General features: G+C 38.4%; 1 protein-coding gene across 3 annotated transcripts in view; it reads left to right on the forward strand.

Moving 5' to 3' along the window:
* TGFB2 (transforming growth factor beta 2) overlaps nt 1-22385 on the forward strand; it is a 106002-nt gene extending 83617 nt beyond the window's left edge. For all 3 annotated transcript variants that reach the window (XM_058430685.1, XM_032136781.2, XM_058430684.1), the window contains 5 exons: nt 10454-10586; nt 10710-10820; nt 12342-12519; nt 13702-13855; nt 17858-22385. In XM_058430685.1, coding sequence (XP_058286668.1) covers nt 10454-10586; nt 10710-10820; nt 12342-12519; nt 13702-13855; nt 17858-18016 — 735 coding nt within the window. In that variant the 3' untranslated portion in view covers nt 18017-22385. The remainder of the gene's footprint in view (nt 1-10453; nt 10587-10709; nt 10821-12341; nt 12520-13701; nt 13856-17857) is intronic.
* Nucleotides 22386-22894: the final 509 nt, after the last annotated feature.

Here is a 22894-nt window from a genome sequence, read left to right on the forward strand (position 1 = left end):
GTTATCAATACTAAACTAAGGAATCTGGAGTTTATTCACCAGGCATTAGAAGCCTCTGAAAGTTTTTGACAAGGTAAGGAACATAATCGTAATAATAACTCACATGTATTGAATACCAGGCAATGTGACTGATGCTCTTTGTACTCTGTGACACTTAATTTTCTCAACAAGCATACAAGGTGGGTTTTACTATTCCTTTACTATTCCTTTTCATTGATGAGAGAATTATAGATCCAGTAAGCCATAGTTTAGGCTTGTCTGACTCCAAAGCCTCTGGACCTTTTCACTATGCTAATGATTTTCAAAGGCACTTGGCAAAGCCCTATGGCTTCTTCAAAGAACTCTAAGGGACCACTGAGTAAATGGAATGGATTGATTGTCAGGTGGCCCAGATGACCAGGACCCTTAGTCAATGAGTGAAATTCCACTTTTTTCTGCTGTATACAACATACCACAGAGTGTTGATTTCAGAAATGGCCACCAGGAAGGAGGTAACTAGGAAGCCAGCAACAGGTTCTGGTTTTGGCCTTATGATTTTAACATTGTTATCACTAACGTGATGAAGACATTGGCTGCACTGTTGCTGGTGCTCTGTGGCTCGGAAGAATAGCTTATACATTGAATAGCAAACTGAAAATTCAGAGAGATTCCAAAAGGCTAAAATTTGGGTCAGATAATAGAGTTCAACATTAACAGATATATATGTGTAATTTGCATTTATGTTTGAAAAATGAATTATATAAATACAGGCTACAGCAGTGGTTCTCAGAGTAATCCCTGGTTAGCAGCTTCTGCATCACCTGGGAACTTGTTATAAATGCAAATTCTTGGGCCTCCACCTCATCCTATTAAATCAGAAGCTCTGGGGATGGGGCTTAGCAATCTGTGTTAATGAGCACTCCAGATGTTTCTGAAGCAGGCTAACATTGGAGACCACTGGGCTAGAAAGACCAACCCTCCCTCCCTTCTTGCTTTCCATTATTTCTTTCTCTTTATTCCACCTCATTCCAGAAAGGATTTGGAGTGGAAAAATCTGACTTAACAACAGTTTGTGAATAAGAACAAAGGTTTTATTTTACGAAAAAATTTCTGTGACTCGATGTGTTGTGGCTGCTGCCAAAAGTAAATAGTTTGCATTAAAAGTAGTGACCAGAACAAGGGAAGCAATAGCTACTCCCCTCTTCACATTTGACAGGTTCTGTGTATCTCCATATTCTGTGAGACCCTATCTGGAGTTTGTTGAGGAACTAATTTTAAGAAGACATTGGAAAGGGGTTTAACAAGGATGGTGACACACCTTGAACTTTTGCCTTAAAGGGATCAGTTGAGGGAAGCCACCTCTTGTGACTGGAGCCTGACATGGAAAAGAAAGAATTTTACATCTTGCTCCAGAGGGCGAAAAACAATATTGGAAAGCCTTCTCCACTGGTATTAAGAGGGAAAGACATTAGTCCAGGCTCTTCCTGAAGGGCTTTGTTAACACACCTAAGTGCTTCAGTCTTCCGTGTTTGTTTGTTTTTTTTTTAGATGGAGTCTCGCTCTGTCACCGAGGCTGGAGTGCAGTGGCGTGATCTCGGCTCACTGCAAGTTCTGTCTCCTGGGTTCACGCCATTCTCCTGCCTCAGCCTCCCAAGTAGCTGGGAATACAGGCGCCAGCCACTACGCCCGGCTAATTTTTTGTATTTTTAGTAGATACGGGATTTCACCGTGTTAGCCAGGATGGTCTTGATCTCCTGACCTCGTAACCCGCCCACCTCGGCCTCCCAAAGTGCTGGGATTACAGATGTGAGCCACCGCGCCCGGCCTGGGCTTCTGTTTCTTTTAGAATGTAGACAATAAGGGCCATGATGTTCATCCCACAAGGTTTCTGTGAAGGGCTAAAAACATGGCAAAATGTTCAAATATTTGAAAAACTACAATGGTTGTACAAATATGAGGCAATGGTGCTATTATTAAGGAAGACTAGTTGATGGAAATTTTAAGTCCAAGATAAGGGAGAATCTCAACAATGTGGATTGTCCAAAAGGGGGACGACCTTTCTCATTAAATAGTGAGTTCACGGTCATGAGAGGCCTTTAGACAAAGAGATGTTAGAGAATGAACTGTATTGGATTGAAGCAGATGGCCTCAAAGTGCCTTGCCAATGCTAGTATTTCATAACGCTGAAGTGAATGACTTGAGGTCAGGCAGATCTGAGAGACTCACGCTCACAGCCAGCAGAGTGAATGTTTGATTCATCATTTGTTCATCACTACTTGCAAGTCACTGCAAACGTTTAAAACATTTAAATACATTTAAACATTGAATACACTTAAAGATATTTGATGATTAAACATATTTAAAGCATTAAAAACATTAAATGCATTTAAAAACAAGATGGGCCCACACTAATGAACCTGGTGTCAGTTTTTCTCTACAGCGCTATAGTTAAATTCCCTTTGCATTAGAAGTCTGATTGAATTGCCCCATGGTCTCCTGTGGATCCGTTGATGTATGAATATGGAAAGTAACGTTGAATTCTCAATGCTTTCTTATAACTCTTTGCAATGTCTCATAGATGTGTAAGAGATGTTGCCCTTAGTGTCTAACCCAAATCCTGAGTTGTTTTACAGCATTTTTTTTAAGGTTAAGATTTCTTCTGGCTATAATTTTGTATCTAGACTTCTACTTGTTTTTTCCCCCCTCAAACTATTGGGTAACATCAGTGACTTTCACCTTTATCCACTCCCTGGTTGGCTGCTTTCCAATGGCAGAGAAATGAATGGATGCTTTTGTGTAGGGGGTTGTGTAATTCAATGAAGAGCTTGGAGCCTTGCTGAAGGTGATATGTGGGTATTTCGCACATATTATAATGAGTATATATCAGTAATGTAATGAAGGTGGCATTCAAACATCACTGTGGGTGGCAGCTAAGCCAGAGACAGCTAAATCTCATTTTTAATACATGAGAAGCCCCCTTTTCTAATTCAATCAGAAGCAGTTGTTGGTCAGTTAAAGATTAAAAAATCAGTTAAAGCAAGGGATTAGAAAAACATGTGAGAGAGAAACAGAGAGAGATACAAACCTTAAATTTTTAAAACTTAAAACAAATATATATGTATGTACATATGGATGTATACATACACATTCACATGCTGAGGCTGAGTTTTTTTAATGAAAGGCCAAGGACTTTTCTTTGACATGGATGTGCCAATTACCAATCCATGTCATTTTGTTTTGTATAAATCACATTTATAGTGCATCATCTACAATTTCTATTTTCATTTTTCTGAAGTAGAGAGAGATGTTTAAGGACAATTGCTGAGCAACCTGAGTGTAGGATTCTTCTAAATTTTTATCGTATTATTTCTTTTATAGCTGTCTCTCTCACACCTAAAATTAGAAAACAAATTATTGTGATAAAATATACATAATGTAAACATTACAGTTTAACTATTCTTTAAGTATACAAGTCAGCAGCATTAAGTACATTCACCACAATATTGTATAGCCATCACCACTATCCATTTCTAGAACTTTTTTTTATCACCAGCGGAAACTCTGTACCCATTAAACAATACTTTCTAATTACCTTCTACACCCCTGCTAACCTCTAACCTCTATTCTGCTTCTTTTTTTTCTTTTTTCTTTTTATTTATTTATTTATTTTGTTATTGTACTTTAAGTTCTAGGGTACATGTGCACAATGTGCAGGTTTGTTACATATGTATACATGTGCCATGTTGGTGTGCTGCACCCATTAACTTGTCATTTACATTAGGTGTATCTCCTAATGCTATCCCTCCTCCCTCCCCCCACCTCAGGACAAGCCCCGGTGTGTGATGTTCCCCCTTCCTGTGTCCAAGTGTTCTCATTGTTCAGTTCCCACCTATGAGTGAGAACATGCAGTGTTTGGTTTTCTGTCCTTGCGACAGTTTGCTGAGAATGATGGTTTCCAGCTTCATCCATGTCCCTACAAAGGACATGAACTCATCATTTTTATGGCTGCATAGTATTCCATGGTGTGCCACATTTTCTTAATCCATTCTATCATTGTTGGACATTTGGGTTGGTTCCAAGTCTTTGCTATTGTGAATAGTGCCACAATAAACATTCATGTGCATGTGTCTTTATAGCAGCATGATTTATAATCCTTTGGGTGTATACCCAGTAATGGGATGGCTGGGTCAAATGGTATTTCTAGTTCTAGACCCTTGAGGAATCGCCACACTGACTTCCACAATGGTTGAACTAGTTTACAGTCCCAACAACAGTGTAAAAGTGTTCCTATTTCTCCACATCCTCTCCAGCAGCTGTTGTTTCCTGACTTTTTAATGATCGCCATTCTAACTGGTATAAGATGGTATCTCATTGTGGTTTTGATTTGCATTTCTCTGATGGCCAGTGATGATGAGCATTTTTTCATGTGTCTGTTGGCTGCATAAATGTCTTCTTTTGCAAAGTGTCTGTTTGTATCCTTTGCCTACTTTTTGATGGAGTTGTTTGAATTTTTCTTGTAAATTTGTTTAAGTTCTTTGTAGATTCTGGATATTAGCCCTTTGTCAGATGGGTAGATTGCAAAAATTTTCTCCCATTCTGTAGGTTGCCTGTTCACTCTGATGGTAGTTTCTTTTGCTGTGCAGAAGCTCTTTAGTTTAATTAGATCCCATTTGTCAATTTTGGCTTTTGTTGTCATTGCTTTTGGTGTTTTAGACATGAAGTCCTTGCCCATGCCTTTGTCCTGAATGGTATTGCCTAGGTTTTCTTCTAGGGTTTTTATGGTTTTAGGTCTTATGTTTAAGTCTTAATCCATCTTGAATTAATTTTTGTATAAGGTGTAAGGAAGGGGTCCAGTTTCAGCTTTCTACATGTAGCTAGCCAGTTTTCCCAGCAACATTTATTAAATAGGGAATCCTATCCCCATTTCCTGTTTTTGTCAGGTTTGTCAAAGATCAGATGGTTGTAGATGTGTGGTGTTATTTCTGAGGGCTCTGTTCTGTTCCATTGGTCTATATCTCTGTTTTGGTACCAGTACCATGCTGTTTTGGTTACTGTAGCCTTGTAGTATAGTTTGAAGTCAGGTAGCATGATGCTTCCAGCTTTGTTCTTTTGGCTTAGAATTGTCGTGGCAATGTGGGCTCTTTTGGTTCCATATGAACTTTAAAGTAGTTTTTTCCAATTCTGTGAAGAAAGTCATTGGTAGCTTGATGGGGATGGCATTGAATCTATAAATTACCTTGGGCAGTATGGCCATTTTCACGATACTGATTCTTCCTATCCATGAGCATCTTTTTTTTATTTTTATTTTTATTTTTTTTTTATTTTTATTTTTTTTTGAGACAGAGTCTTGCTCTGTCAGCCAGGCTGGTGTGCAGTGGCACGATCTCAGCTCACTGCAACCTCTGCCTCCTGGGCTCAAGCAATTTTCCTGCCTCAGTCTCCCAAGTAGCTGGGATTACAGGTGTGTGCCACCACACCTGGCTAATTTTTGTATTTTTAGTAGAGATGGGGTTTCACCATGTTGGCCAGGCTGGTCTCAAACTCCTGACCTCAGGTAATCTGCCTGCCTCGGCCTCCCAAAGAGCTGGGATTACAGGCGTGAGCCCCTGTGCCTGGCCTATTCTGCTTTTTATCTCTATGAATTTGCCTATTTAAAGTACCTTTTGTAAGTGGAATCACAATATTTGTCCTACTGTGTCAGCTTATTTCACTTAGCATAATTCTCAGAGTTCATCCATGTCATGTAGCATGTGTCTGAATTTTATTCTTTCTTATGGCTGAATAATATCTTAGTGGATTAGTGTACTACATTTTGTTTATGAATTCATCTCTTGATGAGTGCTTGAATTTTTTCCCACCTTCTGACTATTGTGAGTAATGCTGCTATGAACATCGATGTATAAGTACTGCTTGAGTGCCAGCTTTCAGTTCTTTTGGCTATATATCTTAAGAGTGGAATTTCTGGATCATGGGGTAATTCAATGTTTGCCTTTTTGAGGAACTAGCAAACTGTTTTCCAAAAAACTTTCTTTTCTGTAGGAACTTGTCTTTATGAAGACTTTCCAAGATAGTCAACTAGCTTTCAGAGAAGAAACAGCTCTCTTTACTTTTGGTCCTGCATTTCATCAGTTTCTAGACCATTTAATTAACTTGCATAATTACAATAACAAGTCCAAGTGTCATAAGCAGGTTTAGAAATGTATATCATTTCATGCTTTCTAGGGAAAAAAAGAAATGTATATAATTGATATTTGTTAAGCATACAACTCAACTGGTAAGACTGAAAGTGCTTGGAGAGTAACTTTCCCCAATGATCCCCAGTGTGCTTTGGGCATCAGCCAATGCATATTATAAAACACAGAATTAATGGAGAATGCCGGTTACTCTGGCCAGTTAAGGGGAGGCCAGTTAAGAGAGCTTCTACTATTCAACTAAATTATCTTTGTCATGATAAGATATATAAAGAGGCCAGGCATGGTAGCTCAAGCCTGTAATCCTAGCACTTTGGGAGGCTGAGGTGGGTAGCTCGAGACCAGCCTGAGCAACATGGCAAAACCCTGTCTCTACTAAAAATACAAAAAATTAGCCAAGCATGGGTGACGCACACCTGTAGTCCCAGCTACTCTGGAGTCTGAGGCAAGAGAATCACTTGAACCCGGGAGGCAGAGGTTGCAGTGAGCCAAGATCATGCCACTGCACTCCAACCTGGGTGATAGAGTGAGACCCTGTCTCAAAAAAAAAAAAAAAAAAAAAAAAACGATGTATAAAGAAATTTAGAAGCAAATGACTCATGAATCTAGAAAAACAATTAACAGCTACATATCCACAACTACTAACATTCAATACTCTTTTTGTTCAGAGACCCGAGAAAGACAGACAGCAAAGGCTAAAATAGAATGGGAAGTTGACTGATCTGGTCACTTCCTGTATAAACTTTTGAATGTAAGCAGCAGGTTGATTTTCCTTGCCTTCTTCTATTATAGTACAGTTAGTGTGGGTGATAAATGGGAGATAAACAGAGGATAGTGAGGTTGTGCCTATTCTTAGGAAGAAGATACCTTTCAAGTTAAGATTCAAGACTTTATGATGTGATTAGAAGGTTTTCTAGACAGTTCTGAAGCAAAATCATGAAGCTGTAGGAGGAATACTTTTATATAGCATCATTCGTCCTTGTTAGCAACCCAAATGATTAAAGGTTTGGGAAATTACACCTCTAAATATGGTCTGAAGGAACTGGGTTTATTTAGTTTAGAGAGAGCAAGCAAGCACGCTGAGGGGGACTTAATCATAGTCTCCAAGAATATGAGGGATGTTCTCTGAGTGATGGAAAGCAGCCGTTTCCTGTTTCCACTAAGGACTGGATAAGAAGAATGGAGTTAACATGTAACAAGTGGGTTAAGAACTCTTTGGCCATGAAGTTCAAGACAACAAATCCACCAGACAAAAGTCGCTACTGTGTTTGAGAATTATGTAGCTAACTAACTGTATTTCTTGGGTGGTTTATATGTGGCCTGTTCTTGAATCTGGAGCTATTGAAAAAGATCCAGAGGACCTTTCACCCAAGTGAGAGGATGAGGTTGTCCATTTTCTGAGCCTACCAGTGCTCTGTGGTTGAGGAAGCTCTTATCGTAAGTCTCCTGGTAGGATTTAAAAGAGAAAAAGCTTCAGAGTCTCTTTGCTGCTCTTTGGACTCTTTCCAAGCAAGATAATCTAAATGTACTTCTTTTCTATAAGGTGGAAGATTTCTATAGATTTGGCATTATGTGTCTTTTCTGCTTATTTGGTCGATATGGCCATAATTTTTAAAAATTCTTTGTCTTTAGTGAGACTGGACATATATATACACACATATATACATGTATATGTATGTATATGTCATAGACATTTGACATGTATATCATAAGTAATAAATTCAGCAATGGAGACAATGTTTAGTTCTAGGTAGTATGTCTAAGTGTTAGCTATATGAATAAGATAATACACTGTGCTAATTAGCAGCACAGAAATATGCAAAGCATTAGGTAAAAATGCATTGTTGCAGATTAGCTAGGGGAAGAATTTAAAGACAAAACGATGAGTTCTGTGAATGTTACCAGTTTTTAGTCAATGAGGCAGATCAGAATGCCTGAAAACTGCTTCTCAACCATTGTTTTTATCATTCCTATTCCATAGTAGTTTAATTATACCATTTATTCAGAATTAGATAAGTGATGTCTTACTTTCCCAACTGGGAGTATTTTCAAGGCAAGGTTTGAATCCCAGGGGATGGACTGCTATTAAGCTGTATCTTTAAAGCTGTAGCTTTATGCCAACATTCATTGTGTATACGTTCCACTATCTTATATTTTCATCTTGTACGAACATTTATTTTAATCTTATTTTAAAATCTTTGCCTCTGTCATTGAATGTTTTCTTAACTTGATAACTTGTTTGGCCTTTAAAAATCCAGCACTGAAGTGGGAAAATGACTCGGGATTGAGTTGGATCCTCTCTTCACACTTGTTCACTGGGAGGCATTGGGCAAGCTAGTTAACCTCCTTGAGTTTGCTTCCTTAATCTACCCTACAGGAACATTTTGAGGATTAAATAAAATAAAATAATGTGTGCCAAGCCCACAGCGTAGTGTACACAGCCGTCAAGTCATGTTTATCTGTTTTCTTTAATTCACAAAGAACATTTCTTACCTATCATAGAGTCATTATTGCCTCCACATTCTCTTCTTTTAGTGGAGTTTTTGGACCACAGGGGCAGATCTGTAGAATAGGACTTGTGTAAAATTCATGAGGGCACCCAAAGGTCTAAGTGTATGAATCTCCTTCCTTTTCTATACTTACTTAATCCAGAAAAAAGTCTACCATTATGGCAAGTATTTTAGGAAGTGTTTGTTGCCAAATTACCTGAAACAAATCATGTACACACGTGGAAGGAAAGTACATTTTCAGATCAGTGGAAAGATGATGCATTTTTGTTTTACAAGGTTTAAAGGATAGTTAATAAATCTTCTAGATACTGAAATAAACATTTAATAGACATTGATTCAATTGAGTGCTATGGTTTGAAACGATATCAAATTGAAGCCATGATCCCTGATCTGGGAAGTTTTATGAATTTGCTGGAGAGACCAAGCCCTTAGGTATGGAATGACCACAAAACAGAGTAGTACAAAAATCAGGAAGAGTAGCACAAAAATCAGGAAGAGTAGTACAAAAATCAGGAAGAGTAGTACAAAAATGACAGCTTGAACCCCTAAGTACTGAGGAAAGGCAGCATACAGAGTTTCAGTAGGGATTTACTATAGTAGACTTAGAATCATGATTTAGTTCCTAAAACACTATGATCAAAATAGAATTTTTTTAAAACCACCTAAAATATTCACTTCCTGTCGAAACCTTGGAACATACTACAGTTGCGCTTTATTCATTTGAGATAAATACACCTTTCTCGAAACGTTAACCTTTTCTTTTCGTTTGTTTGTTTTTGAGAGGCAATCCCACTCTGTCGCCCAGGCTGGAGCGCAGTAATGCCACCTCGGCTCACTGCAACCTCCGTCGTCCTGGTTCAAGTGATTGCCCTGCCTCAGCCTCCTGAGTAGCTGGGATTACAGGCACCCGCCACCATGCCTGGCTAATTTTTATGTTTAGTAGAGACAGGGTTTTACCATGTTGGCCAGGCTGGTCTTGAACTCCTGACTTCAAGTGATCCGTCCAACTCAGTCTCCCAAAGTGCTGGGATTACAGTGAGCCACCGCGCCCAGCCTGAGGTAAATACATCTTTCTAAAGCCTCAGTGTTTAGGCTAGTTTGCTTTCAGATATTCATCTATGTACCATACCAAACTACTTCTGCTTAGATTCATTCTGAGTCTGCAGGGGATGGAATACCTTTATAAATCATAACAAATCACATTAAGAGTAAAATATCCCAGCTAGGGACTTAGCTCAAAAGCTGAGGCATGACACATATTTTAATGGCAATGGATTTGGAAACCAAGGTTAGGACCATTCTTTCTTTATTAGAAGGAGATTTATAATTCAGGGCCTTTGAGAGTGAGCCTGGGTCCTCTGAACTGGACTTCTTCTCTTGTCCCTTTCTGTACCCCAACTCCCCAGATTAAGTAAGTAGGGAAGCAGAACAAGAAAACCATTAACTTAATAGCATAGAATTTATGGCTGAAACCTTGCAAAGCTTATGTCAGCAAAGTAAAATAATTACTGTCACTTTCTTTTAGACACTTGGCTTTATGGTTCCTGTCACCTTTATCATAACATGCAGCTGATTTAGTAGCTCTATTTTTCATGGCAAATAGCCTGGTGTTGTGTTTTTATGCATGTGACCATGCTATTGAGATGACAATACATGGCTATACTACAGTAGAGCTAAATTTAGATAATGAATTAGAACACTGTTAATAGTTTTGGTTTAGTCATGCTGTCAGAATTCCAACTCAGCCTTTTCTCTTGCTCTTTTCCCCTCTAGATTCTCAAGTCCAAAGATTTAACATCTCCAACCCAGCGCTACATCGACAGCAAAGTTGTGAAAACAAGAGCAGAAGGCGAATGGCTCTCCTTCGATGTAACTGATGCTGTTCATGAATGGCTTCACCATAAAGGTTACAAGCCACTCTCTCTTTTCCTCCCAAGATGTTCAGTATCCCTAAGTTACTTTAAATTGATTGCAGATTTAAGGGTATAGACATACCTACAAATGACCTCCTTGACTTAATGTTTTCCAGACAGGAACCTGGGATTTAAAATAAGCTTACACTGTCCCTGCTGCACTTTTGTACCATCTAATAATTACATCATCCCAAATAAAAGTGAAGAACTAGAAGCAAGATTTGCAGGTAACCAAAACTTGGTCATATGAAGTTGGGGAGGGAAGGGTCTATATTGATAATCTCATGGGGGATAAAATCAGTTTGCATGTGAAAATGAGACTGCTAAGGCCTGGGGCGTTTCATTCATTTGGACAGTGATATGGTTGGATATACATATGTGAAGGGAGAAAGGACTGGAAGAACGGAATAGGTTCCCAGTTTATAATTCTCAATGCCCAGTGATGACTTGGTCAATAATAACTGATTAACTCATTAACCCTCCAGTAGTAAGTTAAGACCTTTGTTCTTCATTGTAGCAAACCAACTTTCCATCTATACTGATATTATAGAGAGAGATAGAATGTATTTAAGAAAATTCATTGATAATCCCCCAAACCAAATGTCAGGAACTGACAACCATATTTCACAGAAGAAAGGAGTCTCCTCCTGCTACAGCTTCCATAACTAACCTTCCATGTATAAGAACATTCCACCTTTTCTAGTCCATACCCAATATTTCAAGTGGGTTCCTTATCAGAATTTTATATTAGTTTATAAACACATAAAAAGGTTTTGGCTTTCCCCATGCTCACGTTTAAGTAAGTTGGACAAAAGTCATAGAGAGTGAGGAGATACCAAGGGTTCAAGTCACTTCATGTATTAGATGATGAGTTGTTGGATGATGAGAGGTGAGAGGAAATCCATGCCCATGTGCCAATGCAGCATCTGCCCACAATGCCAGGCCAGAGAATTGATTTTCCTGCCCTCCTAACATCACCCAGGACCTCCATCCACTTTTAGAAGACTACAGTAGCCCTTGCTCATGGAAAAATACTCCCAGAGGTCTAGAGATTTATTTCAGTCTCTAACCTAGTCATGATTCTCTGGAGTGTGGAGATTAAATGCTTAAACTGGCAGTCTCTTGAGCATGCTTTGGGGAGCTCAAGTTTCTAAATCTCAGATGGAATCAGGAAAGTGTTGAGGATGCCATAAAATAAATGAAAAAGCCCTTTCTTCACAGCTTCCCAAAATAGCATTAGGTAAGGGTGACTTCTGTTTCACTTGAACCTAATTCACTCCAATTCAGTTAAGTCTCAGTTTATGTTCATTAGGAAAGTCTTTTGAGTTTAGTAGTCTTAGGAAAAGTGTGAACCAGTGGGTGACAAGGCATGTTCTATTGCCATGTGTTCAGTTGTTGAGGGCTTGAACACAGCCTAAACTGAGGATTGACTAAAATAAACTGCCTAGATTGCCCTTGGACTATAGGTCAAAGACTGCTTCTGTAGTGACTTTCATAACCAACAGCCCTGGCTTTGACACCGAACTGCCTTCTGACAAGAGCCCCATTTAGAAGTGTTAATTGTCACGTGGGTTAGTCGTAGTCCTGTTGTGCCATATCTATTTCCATGGGGAATAACTGTTGCCAGCTGATGCTGCTTTGGTGGTCATCACTGCTATTTGTGACAATATACAAAGGAAAAAAATATGGCTGACTATATTTGATGAAGGTGAAGCTAAATGTTTATTACCCAAATGCATTTTTTCAAGGTATTGATGGCACCTCCACATATACCAGTGGTGATCAGAAAACTATAAAGTCCACTAGGAAAAAAAACAGTGGGAAGACCCCACATCTCCTGCTAATGTTATTGCCCTCCTACAGACTTGAGTCACAACAGACCAACCGGCGGAAGAAGCGTGCTTTGGATGCAGCCTATTGCTTTAGGTAAAGGAAAGAAAAATAAAACCAAGTAATTGCATCTGTTAACTCTTACACTGCCTTTGCCCTTTCTTCTACCATGTATTGACCCAAGTGGAACTCATTGCTAAGGCCAGGTAGAGTGCAGTACAGCTCCTGTATCTCATAATACCATTCTTCCCAGAGGCTTATATTCATCAGGTCCTTAGCAGTGAACCAAGTGTGAAGGGAGAAAACTAGCCCCCTGATTTTTTTCCCCAAAATTCCTCTGAAGTTCTTTGGTGCTGAAGAAGAAAACAAGCTCTCTGCTCCTCAGAACAAATAAAAGCTTATTTGAGGTGCGTGATGTCAACTCCTTAATTAAGAAAGACCCACCATCTGGATGATGCCTTCACCCTCACCAAGTCCAAGTGCTGATAGTCACACTTCTTTCATAGTAACAGAGATGAGGCAGCAGAAGAATGCCATGTGTCCCACCTTTAGCAACAGCATATGAGAGAAGCAAGAATTTATTTCCCATCCCCACATGAGTGCATGGAGGGAGAATGTGAATGTTCTTATGTGGTCTCAGTAAGAGGAGGGCTCTTTCCTTATTTTGAGAGGTACGGGACAGGGAAGGGTCCTCACTGATGAAGTGCTCAAAGTGTCAGAGGCCATGATTAAAGTGGCACTTTTTGGTTGCCAGATCCAGTGGTTGCCCTCAGCAAGACTCCATGTTTCTTGATCTCTGGTTCATTCCTAGATCAGAGAACATGTGGTGAAATAAAGGATCAATTCTCAAAGGAAAATGCCTTAGATGGTTCTTTGAAAATTGCTGTTGTACTTCTTTCATTTTATATTTGAAAGGGCAATAGAGGCTGGATGGCAGAACTGCCCAGTGTTGATTGGAAAGGGCTTCATCACGCCCAGCCACTCCCTGCTTATATCTGGTCATCTGAAGGTAAAGGTATGATTTTCCAGGTCACAGACAAGGAAGTCAGGGTGTAGAACTCATAAGGGCAAGTAGTCCAGCAAATCACCACACACAACACCCTATCATGAAAGTCACTTGAGATTACAATAAAGCCATTAAAACCTGGCCCATGATATTTGCTCATTAGATGTTTGTTGAATAAATGAATGACTCATTTTTCTGGTTTGGGGTGAGGTGGTGGTAGAGTGAGGGTGGTGAATCAGCTTTAAAATCTCCATTTTTTTTTTTTTAACCAGAAATGTGCAGGATAATTGCTGCCTACGTCCACTTTACATTGATTTCAAGAGGGATCTAGGGTGGAAATGGATACACGAACCCAAAGGGTACAATGCCAACTTCTGTGCTGGAGCGTGCCCGTATTTATGGAGTTCAGACACTCAGCACAGCAGGGTGAGTATTCAGCTTACCTGTTGCCTCTGTTCTTGGGTTACCATGTGCACCTGCTGATAGTATTTCCAAATGAGTTGTAATTAACCTCGTGCTGTTTTACCATCACGCATGTATGGGTACTGGAGAGATTCTTTTATTAGGTTGGTGCAAAAGTATTCGCGGTTTTTGCCATTGAAAATAATGGCAAGAAACTCCCCTAATAGATGAGAAGGAAGAATGTTAGCTGTAGGTGAAATCAGAAAGTGACACTGATCAGTTACAAACCATATGTCTCACCTGCCCAGTTATAAACAACTGGAGGGAAGTTTTGTTTAATTTTTTCTTTATTTTATATTATTTTTCAAAAATAATTTTTATTGATACATAATTGCATATATTAATTAGGTACATGTGATATTTTGATACATGTATACAATGTGTAATGATGAAATCAGGGTAATTAGGATATCCATCGCCTCAAAAATTTATCATTTCCTCATTTGGGGAACATTCCAGATCATCTCTTCTAGTTATTTTAAAATAGACAATAAATTATTGTTAACTATAGTAACCCTACTGTGCTATAAAACATGAGAATTTATTCCTTCTATCTAACTGTATTTTTGTACCTGTTAATCAACTTCTCTTCACCCTTACCCTGTTCCCAGCCTCTGGTAACCATCATTCTACTCTCTGCCTTCATAAGTTTTATATTCTTAACAGCTATAAGCATAAATAGCCAAAAAAAAACCCACCCTTTTTAGAATCAATATGTCACATAGTGTCATATATAGATAAAGTGTGAAGGGACCCAGGTCTCCTCTAAAAAAAAAAATCTGCTATCATCTCCCTCAGAGACCGTTATATTAGAAAGAACATTGAGGATTTCAGTTAATGCCTGGGAGTGTGTGATTATTAGTAAATACACTAGCAATTTACTAATGTATGACAGTTAGAATGTAATTTAACATCTCTAAACCTCAGTTTCTTATCAGTAAGAAGGAATGTCTGTATTAAAAGTTATCTTTAAAATAATAATGCCAAACTCAAGAGTTGATATGAAGTACAAAAGATGATATATGTGAAAATGACTTGAAAATTCGTTTCTCTACTTTTTTTTTAATGTAACACAAAGTAAATGAGAATCTGAGTATTTTATCAAGTTGTTTCAATGAAGATAGAGTTAATTCAGACGGTAATTCCCAGATTGGATGGTATGGGTTTCCAGCAAGATTAGAGAAGAGTTTTTCTATGTAATAATGATATTTGTTCACGTGCTTCCTCTTGATGGTTCATCAGGATTTTAGAGATAGAACGGACATCTTATCCAACCCTTTCATTTTCTTAAAGAAATTGGGGGCCGGGCGCGGTGGCTCATGCCTGTATTCCCAGCACTTCGGGAGGCCGAGGCGGGTGGATCATGAGGTCAGGAGTTGAAGACCAGCCTGGTCAAGATGGTGAAACCACGTCTCTACTAAAAATACAAAAAAAATTAGGCCGGGCACGGTGGCTCACGCTTGTAATCCCAGCACTTTGGGAGGCCGAGGCGGGCGGATCATGAGGTCAGGAGATCGAGACCATGGTGAAACCCTGTCTCTACTAAAAATACAAAAAATTAGCCGGGCGTGGTGGCAGGCGCCTGTAGTACCAGCTACTCGGAGAGGCTGAGGCAGGAGAATGGCGTGAACCCGGGAGGCGGAGCTTGCAGTGAGCCGAGATCGCGCCACTGCACTCCAGCCTGGGTGACAGAGTGAGACTCCATCTCTAAAAAAAAAAAAATTAGCCAGGCATGGTGGCGGGTGCCTGCAATCCCAGCTACTCGGGAGGTTGAGGCAGAGAATCACTTGAACCCAGGAGGCGGAGGTTGCAGTGAGCCGAGATCGTGCCACTGCACTCCTCCAGGCTGGGTGGCAGAGTGAGATCCCGTCTCAAAATAAAAAAAAGGAAATTGGGGTCTAGATCATGTGGTCTAGATGATACCCAAGACCAAACATAAAATTAGTGACAAACCAAGGCTTGGCATGCAGGCCTCCTTGTTTTATAACCAGGCCTCCATTTGCTCTATCTTACTGGGTTTAATTCCTAAAATATGGTTACACGTTAGGATTTCTATTCTGCTCTTTATGCCTCTGTAAATCTCCCTATTAAAGAGGCATTAGAAAAATTGCCTTCACTGCAGGGTAGGAAAATGGATCAGCTGCCAAAAAAGATCACATACTACATTCAGCTGAATTCATGAGTTTGGGGGTTATCAATTATTTTAGACAATCTGTATTATAAAAATTCCTCTTTAGTTCATATGAAAAATCGTGTGTTCATAGAGCATAAAGTATATTTATTTATAAATGCCTACATATGCTGGAATTTAAATTGACAAATACGGCTCCCCTTCCTTCAGCTGTTTTCCCAATCCCCCTGTAGACTTTGGCACTCGGGGGCGACCGTGTGCTTGGCCATGTGAGGGAAGCTTGCTCATGCCTGTCCCTTTGTCTGAGCTCTCTGACCAGGCTGCCTCCTCTGGGCTGCGGCAGCAGTAGCTGTAATGTGGGCAAGGCCCTGTTGCCAAGTAGAACCATAATTCTCCTCTCTGATACACAGAGGGAGTGTGTGAAGGCTGAGACCATGCTTGTTTTTCAAGGAGAGAGGAAGAATAACTGTCATGGTCACAAATATGTGGTTTGGACAGTTACCCAAGAAGCCAGAGGTAGCTTAATAAAGTAGTCAGTGTTGCTGTGCTGAACAGATCTTCTGTCTTAGGCTGAAAAATTTGCAGTGAATCTCGAGGAAAAGGTCACTTGCTGTTTGACTAACACATTAATGGCATCCTTGGAAATGTCTCTGTATCATCAGTGGGGAACCTACATACTCCCATTAGTAAAAGTCTCACACCCCTCTGATACAGAATGGGGTTAAAGGTATAAGGCTAATTATAGAACCGTCTCTTCATTCTGTTTACAGACTTGCCATTAACTCCTCCAACTCAGCAACTATCATTTACCGCATAGGTTAATGGAGGGTTGATTATGATTGTGATTATGATTATGATCGTTTTAAGCAAAATGTAAGAAAGTGAATAATTATTTGTTATAGGAGATCTTAGAGATCGCTTTTATGTCATTCCTAGCATCATTGTGTTTATGAAGCAATGGTTAAAAAAAAAAAAGGCTTTTTTTCTTAATGAAAATTGAGGATACCTTAAATTGGCCTGAGGAGAAACTTAACGTAGAAAGATTTCATTTCCTTCCTTCCTTATTTATTTATTTAAAGAAACAGGGTCTGGGTCTTTTGTCCAAGCTGGTCCTGAACTCCTACACTCAAGTGATCCTTCAAAGTGTTGGGATTAGAGGCGTGAGCCACTGTGCCCAGCCTGTAGAAAGATTTCATATTGCATGCAGGTGTCTTTTTCTATACCCAAAGGTAGATTAAAGCTCTTATGGGAGCTTTGATAAAACTTTTTATTCTTCTACTTATTCATGTATTCATTTCTTCACTTAGTACATGAATCTCATTTTGTCCAGAGAAGACTTACTAGGGCTGCAAGATAAAAGCAAAGTCTGCAGAGTTCCTGATCTGGAGGGAGCTCTTAATCTAGATGGGATTGAAATGTATACTCAAGAAACAACTTCGTTTACAGAGTAGTGTAGAAATAAGACCAAATGCCATAAGGATCAAGTTTTGTGGGGACCTAGGAAGTATGTGCAGCCAAGCAGTGATCAGAGGAAAGACTTACTGGAAAAACTGGGAAAAATCTGTTGAATGAGCAATTTTTTCCAATCTGACTCTTACAGAATCATTTGCTTAAGATGTGTGAAAAACGAGTTCCGTGTGGGAAAATGATGACTTTGATGATTGCTAAGGTCACATATCAATTTGACTGTAATTTAGGAAATTAGCAACCAAAAATAATTTTAAATTGCCTACTCAGTGCTGTGACTGCTAACAATGCGGAATTCTTTTTAAAAACGAATTGCGTTCATTTTCCATCTTTCCCTATGTTGTCTCTCCTCTCCTGTGTCCTTTCAGGTCCTGAGCTTATATAATACCATAAATCCAGAAGCATCTGCTTCTCCTTGCTGCGTGTCCCAAGATTTAGAACCTCTAACCATTCTCTACTACATTGGCAAAACACCCAAGATTGAACAGCTTTCTAATATGATTGTAAAGTCTTGCAAATGCAGCTAAAATTCTTGGAAAAGTGGCAAGACCAAAATTACAATGATGATGATAATGATGATGACGACGATAATGATGATGCTTGTAACAAGAAAACATAAGACAGCCTTGGTTCATCAGTGTTAAAAAAAATTTTGAAAAGGCGGTACTAGTTCAGACACTTTGGAAGTTTGTGTTCTGTTTGTTAAAACTGGCATCTGACACAAAAAAAGTTGAAGGCCTTATTCTACATTTCACCTACTTTGTAAGTGAGAGAGACAAGAAGCAAATTTCTTTAAAGAAAAAAATAAACACTGGAAGAATTTATTAGTGTTAATTATGTGAACAACGACAACAACAACAACGAAGAAAAAAAACAGGAAAATCCCATTAAGTGGAGTTGCTGTACGTACCGTTCCTATCCCGCGCCTCACTTGATTTTTCTGTATTGCTATGCAATAGGCACCCTTCCCATTCTTACTCTTAGAGTTAACAGTGAGTTATTTATTGTGTGTTACTATATAATGAACGTTTCATTGCCCTTGGAAAATAAAACAGGTGTATAAAGTGGAGACCAAATACTTTGCCAGAAACTCATGGATGGCTTAAGGAACTTGAACTCAAACGAGCCAGAAAAAAAGAGGTCATATTAATGGGATGAAAACCCAAGTGAGTTATTATATGACCGAGAAAGTCTGCATTAAGATAAAGACCCTGAAAACACATGTTATGTACCAGCTGCCTAAGGAAGCTTCTTGTAAGGTCCAAAAACTAAAAAGCCTGTTAATAAAAGAAACTTTCAGTCAGAATAAGTCTGTAAGACTTTTTTTTTCTTTTTAATTGTAAATGGTTCTTTGTCAGTTTAGTAAACCAGTGAAATGTTGAAATGTTTTGACATGTACTGGTCAAACTTCAGACCTTAAAATACTGCTGTATAGCTATGCTATAGGTTTTTTCCTTTGTTTTGGTATATGTAACCATACCTATATTATTAAAATAGATGGATATAGAAGCCAGCATAATTGAAAACACATCTGCAGATCTCTTTTGCAAACTATTAAATCAAAACATTAACTACTTTATGTGTAATGTGTAAATTTTTACCATATTTTTTATATTCTGTAATAATGTCAACTACGATTTAGATTGACTTAAATTTGGGCTCTTTTTAATGAACACTCACAAATGTATGTTTCTTTTAGCTGGCCAGTACTTTTGAGTAAAGCCCCTATATTTTGACTTGCACTACAAATGCATTTTTTTTTTATAACATTTGCCCTACTTGTGCTTTGTGTTTCATTCATTATTATGACATAAGCTACCTGGGTCCACTTGTCCTTTTTTTTTCTTTTACAGAAAAGATGGGTTCGAGTTCAGTGATCTTCATCTTCCAAGCATCATTACTAACCAAGTCAGACGTTAACAAACTTTTATGTTAGGAAAAGGAGGAATGTTATAAATACATAGAAAATTGAAGTAAAATGTTTTCATTTTAGCAAGGATTTAGGGTTCTAACTGAAACTCAGAATCTTGATTGAGTTAAGAAAAGTTTCTCTACCTTGGTTTAATCAATATTTTCGTAAAATCCTATTGTTATTACAAAGAGGATACTTCATAGGAAACATCTTTTTCTTTAGTCAGGTTTTTAATATTCAGGGGGAAATTGAAAGATATACATTTTAGTCGATTTTTCAAAAGGGGAAAAAGTCCAGGTCAGCATAAGTCATTTTGTGTATTTCACTGAAGTTAAGGTTTTTACAAATGTTCTTGGAAGGGGAAAAGGCACAAGCCAATTTTTCCTATGATCAAAAAATTCTTTCTTTCCTCTGAGTGAGAGTTACCTGTATCTGAGGCTAAAGTTTACCTTGCTTTAAGAAATAATTTGCCACATCATTGCAGAAGAGGTATCCTCATGTTGGGGTTTATAGAATATGTCAGTTTGTCACTTGTCACTTATTTAGCTTTAACATAAAAATTAATAGGCAAAGCAATGGAATATTTGTAGTTTCACCTAAAGAGCAGCATAAGGAAGCGGGAATCCAAAGTGAAGTTGTTTGATATGGTCTATTTCTTTTTTGGAATTTCCTGACCATTAATTAAAGTAAAGAATTGGATTTGCAAGTGTGAAAACTGGAAAAGCAAGAGATGGGATGCCGTAACAGTAAACAGCCCTTGTGTTGGATGTAACCCAGTCCCAGATTTGAGTGTGTGTTGATTATTTTTTTTTGTCTTCCACTTTTCTATTATGTGTAAATCACTTTTATTTCTGCAGGTATTTTCCTCTCAGATAGGATGACATTTTGTTTTGTATTATTTTGTCTTTCCTGATGAATGCACTGATAATATTTTAAATGCTCTATTTTAAGACCTCTTGAATCTTTTTTTTTTAATTTGGGGGTTCTATAAGGTCTTTATTTCCCATAAGTAAATATTGCCATGGGAGGGGGGTGGAGGTGGGAAGGAAGGGGTGAAGTGCTAGTATGCAAGTGGGCAGCAATTATTTTTTTGTTAATCAGCAGTACAATTTGATCGTTGGCATGGTTAAAAAATGGAATATAAGATTAGCTGTTTTGTATTTTGATGACCAATTACGCTGTATTTTAACACGATGTATGTCTGTTTTTGTGGTGCTCTAGTGGTAAATAAATTATTTCAATGATATGTGGATGTCTTTTTCCTATCAGTACCATCATCGAGTCTAGAAAACACCTGTGATGCAATAAGACTATCTCAAACTGGAAAAGTCATACCACCTTTCAGATTGCCCTCTGTGCTTTCTCCCTTAAGGATCGTCACTTCAGAAGTCACGCTTTAAAGCACAAGAGTCAGGCCATATCCATCAAGGATAGAAGAAATCTCTGTGCAGTCTTTTTATTCCCTTATTTATTGCTATTTGGTAATTGTTTGAGATTTAGTTTCCATCCAGCTTGACTGCCGACCAGAAAAAATGCAGAGAGATGTTTGCACCATGCTTTGGCTTTCTGGTTCTATGTTCTGCCAACGCCGGGGCCAAAAGAACTGGTCTAGACAGTATCCCCTGTAGCCCCATAACTTGGATAGTTGCTGAGCCAGCCAGATATAACAAGAGCCACGTGCTCTTTGGGGTTGGTTGTTTGGGATCAGCTACTTGCCTGTCAGTTTCACTGGTACCACTGCACCACAAACAAAAAAACCCACCCTATTTCCTCCAATGTTTTTGGCTGTTACCTACAAGACCAGACTCCTCAAAACGAGTTGCCAATCTCTTAATAAATAGGACTAATAAAACAAGTAATTGTGAGTCAATCTGGTTGTCTTGCTTTGTCTAGTGAAAGAACTAGTGTGTGCCTGTTGTGTTGTCTAAACACCATCTAGAAACAAACCATCAATTCGAGTATTGAGGTAGAAGAGAAAATGGTTCCCTTTTCTGCAGTCTCATCTGTGTTTGATCTTTCATAGTAAACTCATAGAGGGAGGAAGTTTGTCACTCTAAACCCATTAGTTCATGCTTCTGTGCAGCCTGGCTAGTCCCAGACCTATCACCCCAACCCACATTATATTTAATTGATGAGTAAAAATAGAAGGTATCATAGAATCAGAGAGATGAAAACAGCCACCTAACAGCCTTACCAACTTTGGCAAATTTGTCAGCAACTCTGGGCCTCTATTTCTTTAAAATGAAGATGACAATCCCTGCTCTATAGCGTTTTGTCTGTGTGTTTTAGTGCCCTTGTTGTTAAGTGAATAGACACGTGAAAAGGTACTTTGCTTAGTGTTTGTTCTGTAACTGGCAGAGTAAATGGCAGGCAAGCTTAACAATATTTCCAAGCCTGTTCTGTTTTTGGTTTCTTGGCAATCTTGTAATGAACTTTTAACCTCCAGACTATAACCTGGGCTCATATTTCTCCATCTTGATACTAAATGTGTAAAACCTCCAGACCCTTATCTCATAAATTGATCAGGACATCAGTAATTCCTGAGAATATTCTATAACTCTGTATGTTAACCTTTTGGTTACAGGACTGAAAGAAGTTATTATAGGGAAAATTCATTTTAAGCTTTACTGAAGTCCACCAACGAAAATTCAAAGTAAAAGAGAACAGTAGCTACTTGAATGACCTGCTCCCTAACAAGATAATGCAGTATTGATAACTATAGTATTCTGAGCATCTACCAGACACTGTTCTCTTTTAATTTATTTAATCTCATATTTAATCCTAGGATGTAGGCTTTTAAAAAAATATAACTCCATTTTAAAGGGAAGAGAGCAGACTCAGAATGCTTAAATTACTTGTCCAAGACTACTCAATTTGTAAGTGAAGGGTCCAGAACTTCATTGTCCATTATATTAGCCACTAGCCACATGTGGCCATTGAGCAATCGAAACATGGCTAATGTGAATTGAGATATGCCAGATGTGTAAAATATACACCAGATTTTGAAGACTTAGTACAAAAAAAGAGTGTAAAATGTAAAATGTCTTATTAATGATTTTTATACTGATTACATGTCTAAATAATACTATTTTGAATATATGGGATTAAATAAAATATATTATTAATTTTACCTGTTTTTTTTCACTTATTTAATACAGTTACCAGAAAATTTAAAATTACGTATGTTGCTCACATTTGTGTCTTGTGTTCTTGTGTTTCTAGTAGACAGCTCTGGCAAAATAATTTGAAAGCAGCTCTGTTTACAAACAATGGTTACATGATTCCCATAAGCTATAATATTACCAGCCTTTGTTTTTGTAATTTACATATGATTGAACAATATTAGGTCATACCTTATGAAAGTGCAGTTTTTGTAGTTCAAAATTTGTTGACTATTCGCATTCTGTAGAGTTCAACATAAAAGGTGATGCTGACTGAAAAATGTGGTAATGAAAATACGAATATTACCTAAGCCCCACTGGAAAAGCCCTTG

The sequence above is a fragment of the Hylobates moloch genome, unplaced genomic scaffold (genome assembly GCF_009828535.3).
Source record: "Hylobates moloch isolate HMO894 unplaced genomic scaffold, HMol_V3 SCAFFOLD_18, whole genome shotgun sequence".
Taxonomy (NCBI): domain Eukaryota; kingdom Metazoa; phylum Chordata; class Mammalia; order Primates; family Hylobatidae; genus Hylobates; species Hylobates moloch.